General features: G+C 34.6%; 1 protein-coding gene across 1 annotated transcript in view; it reads left to right on the top strand.

The window, feature by feature from the left end:
* The window catches only part of LOC136839225 (mucin-5AC-like), a 288,209-nt gene that overhangs the window by 184,130 nt on the left and 94,079 nt on the right, over positions 1-10,000 (top strand). Inside the window, exon 2 of the mRNA XM_067104966.1 lies at positions 3,582-3,627. Coding sequence (XP_066961067.1) covers positions 3,582-3,627 — 46 coding nt within the window. The remainder of the gene's footprint in view (positions 1-3,581; positions 3,628-10,000) is intronic.

Genomic DNA, 10,000 nt, shown 5'->3' with positions numbered 1-10,000 from the left:
CTTTTTCCGAAATGTGACTGTACCTCACCTGGCACCCTTCCCCTCCACCCTCCCTCACCCAGATGTGACCTGGTACGTCCCCCTTCCCAAGATCTGATCTGGTACATCCCCTCCCCCTCCCGAGATCTGACCTGGTATACTCCACCCGCAACATCAGTAGATCTGCCCTGGTCCCCCCTCCTTCCTGGGGACCCTCTCGAGATCTGACCTGGTATAGCTGCTTCCCCCGACCTAACAGAATCTGATACGCGCTCCCCTCCCATCCTCCCGAGACCTGCCTGGGAACCCCTCCCCCTCTGCAGTCTAGCCTGGATCACCTCCCTCCCCGCCAACCCTCCCGTGACCTATCCAAAATTTTGCCCCCTTCAGCGTTCATCTCCTCTACTGTTAGTCCCCTTCCTCCCACCACCACCACCCAGGCTTTTGAGATCTACCCTGGTACACCCCACCCCTTCAACCTCCCATACCTGCCCTTAATTTGACCTCCTCTCCCCTTAACCTTCATATCCCCCTGCCCTCACATTTCCTGTCCTCCTCCTCCTCCTTTTATACCTCCTCCTGCACCTCCTTCCTCTCACTTACTCCTCCTCCTCCTCTTCCTACAAGTCCTCCTCCTCCTCCTCCTCCCTCCTCCTCCTCCTCCTCCTCCGCATTCTCCTCCACCTCCTCCTACCGTCGTTGTTGCAGGCTTCTTAAACCTCCCTTATTTTCCTCCTGGATGTTTGATTACTTTCGCAAACGGCCGTTTGCATAATTCATCGCCTTTATTCATCCGCCATTACGACACTGAAGCGAACGATTTACTCCGGTGATGAACGATGAATTGTGGGAATTGTTACGTGAATTATTGCAAATGTTGAATTACAGTTACGAGATTGGAGGGGGGAGGGAGGGATAGGGAGTTTGGGAGGAAGGGAGAGGTCTATTGTATGCCCGCCAATACCCGCTCCCTTTCCCAGTGCCCGAACCCCGGTGCAATTAATTATTGCAGTTGTTGGATTCGTTATCAAGAGAACAGTCGTCATGTTATGGCGAATATGAAATTAAAAAGGAGAGAGAGAAAGAGAGAATATGTAAGCTCTACAATAGTGTGAGACAAGAGAAATGAAATATGTAAATGAAATCCGGTAAAAATGAGAGAGAGAGAATATGTAAGCTATACAGTAGTGTGAGACAAGAGAAATGAAATATGTAAATGAAATCCGGTAAAAATGAGAGAGAGAGAGAGAGAGAGAGAGAGAGAGAGAGAGAGAGAGAGAGAGAGAGAGATGGTTTCGAGTATTTATGAGGAAATGTGGCGTACTGTGTTGAATGGGCTTTAATGGGTCGGTTTTGGGGGATGGCAAATGTAGCATTTGTTGGTGAATTACTCGGATGATTTAACAAAGCTGCGGATTTTTATTTTTTATTATTATTTTTTTTCGGAACTGTTGATGTACAGTTGTAGTTTTCGTTCACTGATGAAGTGTTTATGTTATATAAATGGAGGTAGGTTTTATATTTTGCTTTAAAGAAATGTGAAGTATTTACACAAATTGTATATATAAATATAAAATTGTATATATAATATATATATATTTATATATATATATATATATATATAGATATATATATATATATATATATATATATATATATATATATATATATATATATATATATATATATATATATATATATGTGTGTGTGTGTGTGTATGTAGAATCTACTGGTCACTTTTTACCAGGTACATATGTAATTGTAATAGCCACAGTGCCCTCTTAACTTCTACAGCACCTCCTTTTGATTATGGGACGCGGGTTCGTTTCCCGCTACCTAAGGCTTTGTGGTGACAAGCGTATCCAAAAAAGCGCGAAGAATTCGAGAAGTTAAGAGGGCACTGTGGCTGTTAAAATTACATACATACGTACGTATATATTATATATATATTTATATATATATATATATATATATATATATATATATATATATATATATACATGTATATATATATATACATGTACATATATATATATATATATATATATATATATATATATATATATATATATATATATATATATATACACACACACACACACACTTGGTATGCCCTGAAAACATAAAATATCAACCTAACAATCCCTTCTTCATTTAGCGCATGAGAGAGAGAGAGAGAGAGAGAGAGAGAGAGAGAGAGAGAGAGAGAGAGAGAGATGAGATGAGATGAGATATAGCGTGATAATTGACGGAGAGAAGGCAAATTGCTTCATCTGGGCGAGTGTGAAATCGCCTCGTCCAAGTCACTGCGACACATTCGATGATGATATGCAATTTCCTCAAATGACAAAGCTGAAGCGTTTAATTCATTTAACGCTTTTTGTGAAGATTCTGCCGTTAGATGGGAACGTTTTTAGTTTTCTGTGAAAGAAAACTATTGTGCCGGCTTTGCCTGTCCGTCCGCACTTTTTCTGTCCGCCCTCAGATCTTAAAAACTACTGAGGATAGAGGGCTGCAAATTGGTATGTTGATCATCCACCCTCCAGTTATCGTACATACCAAATTGCAGCCCCCTAGCCGCAGTAGTTTTTATTTTATTTAAGGTTAAAGTTAGCCCTGATCTTGCATCTGGCAACGATATAGGATAGGCCACCACCGATCCGTGGTTAAAGTTTCATGGGCCGCGGCTCATACAGCATTATACCGAGACCACCGAAAGAGAAATCTTTTTTCGGTGGCCTTGATCATACGATGTACAGAAAACTCGATTGCGTCTAAGAAACTTCGGCGCATTTTTTACTTGTTTTTTTATGTTTTTATTTAATTTTTATTTTGTTTCGTCTTAAAGTTGGATTGTTAGAAGAGTAATGCGTCTTACCATTTCTGAACGGGGTAATATTTCTTTTTGTAAAATATGAAATTAATTAGTCTTGGTGGAATAACGTGTTTTATTTTAAGCTTTACAAGCTCAAAATACAGTTACTTTTTGATAGAATAATGTGTTCTACTTTAAGTGTTATGAAATAAAAAGTTAGTTTTTTTTATAGGCTAATGAGATTTATTTTTAATTTTATGAAATAAAAATAGTTACTTTTTGACTGAATATTGTGTTTTATTTAAAGTTTTTGGAAATAAAAGTACAGTTAATTTTTGATAGCATAATATGTTTTATTTTAAATCTTATGTAATGGAAATACAGTTACTCTTTGGTAGAATAATGTTTTCCTTAAATTTATGAAATATATAACTAATTACTTTTAATTTAACAGGGTTTTTGAAATGGCACTTAAAATAATGGTGTTCTAAGTAATAATAATAATAATAATATTAATAATAATAACTATTATTGCTGTGGAATTTCCAAGTTCCCTTTAGGTTTCAGAATTAAATTCCAAGAATTGCAGTCACGAACAGAATTTAGAAATAGTACTTTTTTTTTCCATCATCTATTGGCCTTTATGATTTCAAGTTGATAAAACTATACACTATTTATGTCTTCATTATTATTCTTCATATTCTTGGCTAAATAGTAGCAATAATAATAATATTGATGATAGTGAAGAGCTACTTATACAGTGTTGTTTTTCTTTTGTTTGTTTCAGTGGAAGCAACGATGGGCAGTGTTGGACAAATTGTCTCCTGTTGCAGGTGAGTACGCCACTGGCTAAATTACCGAACTTTCTTAGTACACTGACAAGTGAAAAACAAAGTATTGTTCAAAGGAATATTTGTCTAAACAGAAACAAACAAGCACACACACATATGTGTGTATATATATGTATATATATATATGTATGTATGTATATGTGTATATATATGTATATATATATATATATATATATATATATATATATATATATATATATATATATATGTTTATGTGTGTATACATACATATATATATGAATATGTATATATCATATATACATATACATATATATTTTTCTTCTTTACTTATTTTTGTGTGTATGTTTTTGATATTTAGTATGTGAACTCTCTCTCTCTCTCTCTCTCTCTCTCTCTCTCTCTCTCTCTCTCTCTCTCTCTCTCTCTCTCTCTCTCTCTCACGTATAAGTACACACGCCCACTTATTCATACACATAAACACCTGCCATAAAGCTGTATACAATCTCCACAGATATTTTGCACATAAAAATTTAATGGTGGGAATATGTAAACACGAGTTCATGGAATTCCCACAACAGCGGTTTCTGGCACACCTGGTTTCTTGTTTACCTGTGCCGATTAGACACTTTTTGCCCCCTTCCCCCTTGGGAATCTCACGGTTACCTGTGGTGATGGATGTCATTATATTCTTAAGAAAATAATGTCGATAAATTTATTGATATCATTTCCCTATTTTCCTTTTATTTTTAGTTTCCTGTAAAAGAAAACTATTATACCGGCTTTGTCTTTCCGTTCGCACTTTATTCTGTCCGCACTTTTTCTTTCCGCACTCTTATCTCAGATCTTAAAAACTACTGAGGCTAGAGGGCTGCAAATTGGTATGTTGTTGATCATCCGCCCTCCAATCATCAAACATACCAAATTGCAACCCTCTATCCTCAGTATTTTTTTTTTAAGTTGAAGTTAGCCAAAATCGTGCTTCTGGCAACTATAGGGTGGGCCACCACCGGGCCTTGGTTAAAGATTCATGGGCCACGGCTCATACAGCATTATACCGAGACCACCGAAAGATAGGTCTATTTTCGGTGGCCTTGATTATACGCTGTACAGAAAACTCAGTTGTGCTGAAGAAACTTCGGCACATTTTTTACTTTTTTTTTTTAATGAAGCGTCCCTCGACTTTTTAAAACTAATTTTATAGAAAATTTTCTCCAGTTGTATTAATATCAATTCCTTACTTTCCTTTCAATTTTGTTATAGATCATGACTGTATCAGTATACTGCAATTCTTTACTTCTTATTGTTCTCTATGATAAAGTATTTCTCTATGTCTTTCTAAACTGGAATTTAAATTATGGTAAGTTACTGATTATTTTGGTGCCTAAATTCCCTACTTTGAATTGAAATTTTAATGGTATCATCAGTATAATGTTTCTTTACTTCGTATTGTTCTTTATGATAAAATATTTCGATTTTTTTAAAACTGGAATTTGAATTGTGTTGTTATTGATTTTTTTGTGCTTAAATTTCCTACTGTGATTTGATTTCTTTCTCGTATCAGTCATTATGATTGATTATCATTCAGGAAACTATCACATACCTTTTCATTCATGGTCACAAGTACACAGCACTGCCCTAAAATGGAAGACTGCAGTATCTGCAAAAATACAAAACTGGTAGTTACTGCAGTTTTCCCTTGCCTTACTGCTGATTTTGCAGATACTGCAAATGGGACCCCCTAAATAAAGCATTGAAGAATCATTCTGAAACTGCAGTAACTTGTGTATTAGTATTTCACGAGCCCAATAGGTGGCATATTTCAATTCCGCAAATTCTGCAGATATTGCAGTTTTCCCTTTTAGGGCAGAGTAAGTCTCGGCTTAGGTGGGCTTTGTCCCGAATCCCACAGATCTCTTGTAGATTCGTCCGTACAAGATACACCAGTTTTCATACCGTTTTGATTGAATTAAATCACTATTTTTTATATGGATGAAGAAAGACAAAAGTAATTCTGGTTTTGTTTATTTTTAGAGATGGGGCAAATCTGTCGTATTTTATTTTAATGTTCTTTCTTCATCAAAAAATTAATTTTGTGTTTCAAATGTTACAAAAACCTTTGTCGCTTTTATGCTGGTACTGTATAATTTGAAGTTACTTTACACTAGACAGTGGCAGTAAATACACACACACACACATATATATATATATATATATATATATATATATATATATATATATATATATATATATATATATATATATATCTATATCTATATCTATCTATCTATCTATATATATATATATATATATATATATATATATATATATATATATAATCATGAAGCTACAAATGTTACCTTCTAACAACTCCAGTCGACGGTCTACCCACTGAGCCATCAATCGAGACCCGGCAGTACCGATCTATTTATCACTTATAAATTCCCCTTCGGTGATAATTCCCCATCGGGGATATTCCTGAAGTAGCGTGAATTTGATATTATACAACATTTGTAGCTTCATGATTGTATATAAATCACGGTGTGTGTGTGTGTAAATTATACACACGCACAAATATATATATATATATATATATATATATATATATATATATATATATATATATATATATATATATATATATATATATATATATATATATATATATATATATATATAAATATATATATATATATATATATATATATATATATATATAATATATATATATATATATATATATATATATATATATATATATATATATATATATATATATATATATATATATGAAGTTCATAGATACGTAACCATACATTACAGTAGTGTATTCATATCGAGCAAATGCGTGGTATTAATCACTCAAAACACGATATTATCACACGATATTATGACTTTAATAAACAGCTAATAAAAGCGCCCTCGTGCAGACACTGCATTATTGTTGACGTACATTCACCTCCCCCACCTCTCCCCTCCTCTTCCTCATCTCTCCCCCTACCCAATTTTTTACTATTCCTCATATTTGCCGCCATGACAATGGCACCATCGCGCTTCCCTCACGGGAATTTATGAGAGCAAATTTGACCTCACAATATATGACCCTTGTTATACTCTTGGCTATATTTTGAGTGAATCCATCAGGGCAGACCACAACGCCAGACATCGCTGGTGGTTCTCTGTTGAGGCAGTGCCATAGCTCAGGGGGATCTTTATTGCTATTGTCACATAAGGGCGAGTTTTGCTTGCACTCCCTTGGCATGTTTGTCCTTACGTCAGAGCTCACCTGATGTGTCATACTTCTGAGACGAATAGAATTCCTTGGTAAGCTCTGCGTATTTGTGATTTGGGTTACGGTGAATGGGATGGTAATGTGTATTGGTTTTTATATTCAGGTGTCCTGTTCTTTTATTCTTTAGTTATTTATTGTTTTTCCATAATTTTGTTGTAAATTTCGTATTGAAAAGGGAAGGTGTTATACTTTAGTTTTACTTGCTTTGTAAATTTTGTTTTTCTTTGGGCTTTGTAAATTAATTAAATTTTTTTTTTTTATTCTTAGTAAGGCGAGGTTGTCAACATAATTCATTTTGTTTGGAAAGCACAGGGTTTCTATTCACTGGTTAATGAATTAGTGACATATCCATTTACCGTTTTGGATGTTATCCTTCATTTAAAGCTTAATTAAATTGAGCGTTATCATTACTGTTATTATTTTTACAACATGAATTTTTGTTATGAAATTTTTAAATTGACTCTCTCTCTCTCTCTCTCTCTCTCTCTCTCTCTCTCTCTCTCTCTCTCTCTCTCTCTCTCTCTCTCTCTGAGGGACGGTATGTATGCTTTTACTAATAATTCAGTATTCCTCTGTTATTCTAGCTGCCAATCAGGTACCTGGCTCTTAGTCATCTGTTAGAGAGAGAGAGAGAGAGAGAGAGAGAGAGAGAGAGAGAGAGAGAGAAGAAAATAAACGACTGTGACTCTAAAAGTATATCATCAAAACGTGAGAGCATCTAGTTGAAACCATCCATAAAATCTCTCTCTCTCTCTCTCTCTCTCTCTCTCTCTCTCTCTCTCTCTCTCTCTCTCTCTCTCTTTCGAGCAGCTGTTGTTTACCAATGAAAAGAGCATCTTTTTCAAGAAAGCCTTTATATCTCTTATCGAATAAAGTAAGAGAAAAGGACCGGAGGGGTATATCTTGTCCCCCCACCACACAATTGATTAACTACATCTGCATAATAATGAGCTCTGTGTAGTGTACAAGGAAAAGACGACGTCCTGAGGAAAAGAAGGAGGGAGGAGGAGGCAGGTAGGGGGGAGGAGGTGGAAAGGAGAGTGGGAAAGAGAGGGGAGGGGAGAGAGAGCGGGGGAAGGGGGAGGGTAAATAAGATGGAAAAAGGGGCCGTCAATCTCGAGACTTTTCGTAATTTGCTGATTTGTAGTGTAAGAAAAAGGAAGTCCTAAGGAAGAGTAGGAGGAAGGAGGAGGTAGGTAGGTGAGGTAGGAGTTGAGAGGGAGAGGGGGAGAAAGGGAGGGCGAGGGGAGGAGGGGAGGGAGAAGAAGATGGAAAAAAGTACTGTCATTCTAGAGATTTATCGTAATTTGTTAAGAAAAAGCCCTCTCAGGTTTGTAGTGTACACACACACACACACACAAAAACACGTCCTAAGGAAAAGTAGGAGGGAGAAGGAGGCAAGGAGATGTGGCAGGAGGGAGAAGGGAGAGAGAGAGGGAAGAACGAGGAGGGAAGAAAAGAGAGGGGAAAAAGTACCGTCATTCTTGAGAATCTTATAATAATTCCTCCTTCAGATTTGTATTGTGCAAAAAAAAAAACATCCTAAGGAGGAAGGAGGCAGGTAAATGAGGAAGAAGGGAGAGGGGGAGGAACGTAAAAGAGGGAGAAGGGGGAAGAGAGAAGAAGATGAAAAGAAGTGCCTTCATTTTAGAGACTCTTATCGTAATTTGTTTATTTGTAGTGTACAAAAAAAAAAGTCCTAAGGAAAAGTATAGATGAGGTAGGATGTAGGAGGGAGAGGGTAAAGTGAGGGGGAGGGGAGTGAAGGGGGCGGGAAGGGCGGAGGGAGATGATGAAAAAAAAATACCGTCATTCTAGAGACTTATCGTAATTTGCTGATAAGTCCTTTTAGATCTCCTTCCTGTATTCTCCTGCCTTTCTAGTGACTCCGGCTGATTACGTCTTCTTATCCACAGGACTTGACAGCCAAAGCCTTCCTTTATATATATATATATATATATATATATATATATATATATATATATATATATATATATATATATATATATATATATATATATATATATATGTTTAGGTCATGGTTATAATCTTCTTCCCCTTGAGATCAAACTGGAGGACTCTTTTAATAAAGCTTGATAAAAGATTAGCTCTTTGCGGTACTTTATTGTTTTTTTTTTTTTTTTAGGAATTTTTGTTTTTCTTGGTTGGGTTTGGCTTGTAGTGTTTAATTTGTGCTTTTATCATGCCAGGTATTCGGGTGAATTTACGTTTTTGGTCGCAGTTTGTTAAGTTCACCAAAATGACATTTTTTCAAGAGAGTAGTTAATTTTCCTGTAAGGAGAAAGAGGCTCAGTTATATATATATATATATATATATATATATATATATATATATATATATATATATATATATATATATATATATATATATATGTATATGTATACATATATATATATATATATATATATATATATATATATATATATATTAAATTTTTATATCATACACTTGTGACTTTTTGTATATTCATAAATATTAAGACAAACATCTTTTCATAATTAACAGCTACAGTATAGTGAATTCAATATCAGACGATATTTTTACTAAATATTTGTGATGATATGTAAATACATGTTAGTGTTTGTGTTTTTGTGTGTAATATATATATATATATATATATATATATATATATATATATATATATATATATATATATATATATATATATGTGTGTGTGTGTATATATATATATATGTACACACACACACACACACACACACATATATATATATATATATATATATATATATATATATATATATATATATATATATACTGTATATACATATATATATATATATATATATATATATATATATATATATATATATATATATATATATATATATATATATATATATATATATATATATAGACGCACATATATTTACAGTATAACATCAGATTCTTTTACATCCCATTACGTGGCCGATTGCGTCATCCATCCATCACGATTTGACATGGCGCCTCTCGCTCCATAAAATTCCTCACCAGATGTTTTGAATCCCCCTTCCCCCGCCCTCGAAGATATAAACGGAGATTCCGTGTCGTCCGGCCGTGTTCTGATAAGTGAACCTTTCCTT

The sequence above is a fragment of the Macrobrachium rosenbergii genome, chromosome 6, assembly GCF_040412425.1.
Source record: "Macrobrachium rosenbergii isolate ZJJX-2024 chromosome 6, ASM4041242v1, whole genome shotgun sequence".
Taxonomy (NCBI): domain Eukaryota; kingdom Metazoa; phylum Arthropoda; class Malacostraca; order Decapoda; family Palaemonidae; genus Macrobrachium; species Macrobrachium rosenbergii.
This window is presented reverse-complemented; position numbering and strand designations above follow the sequence as displayed.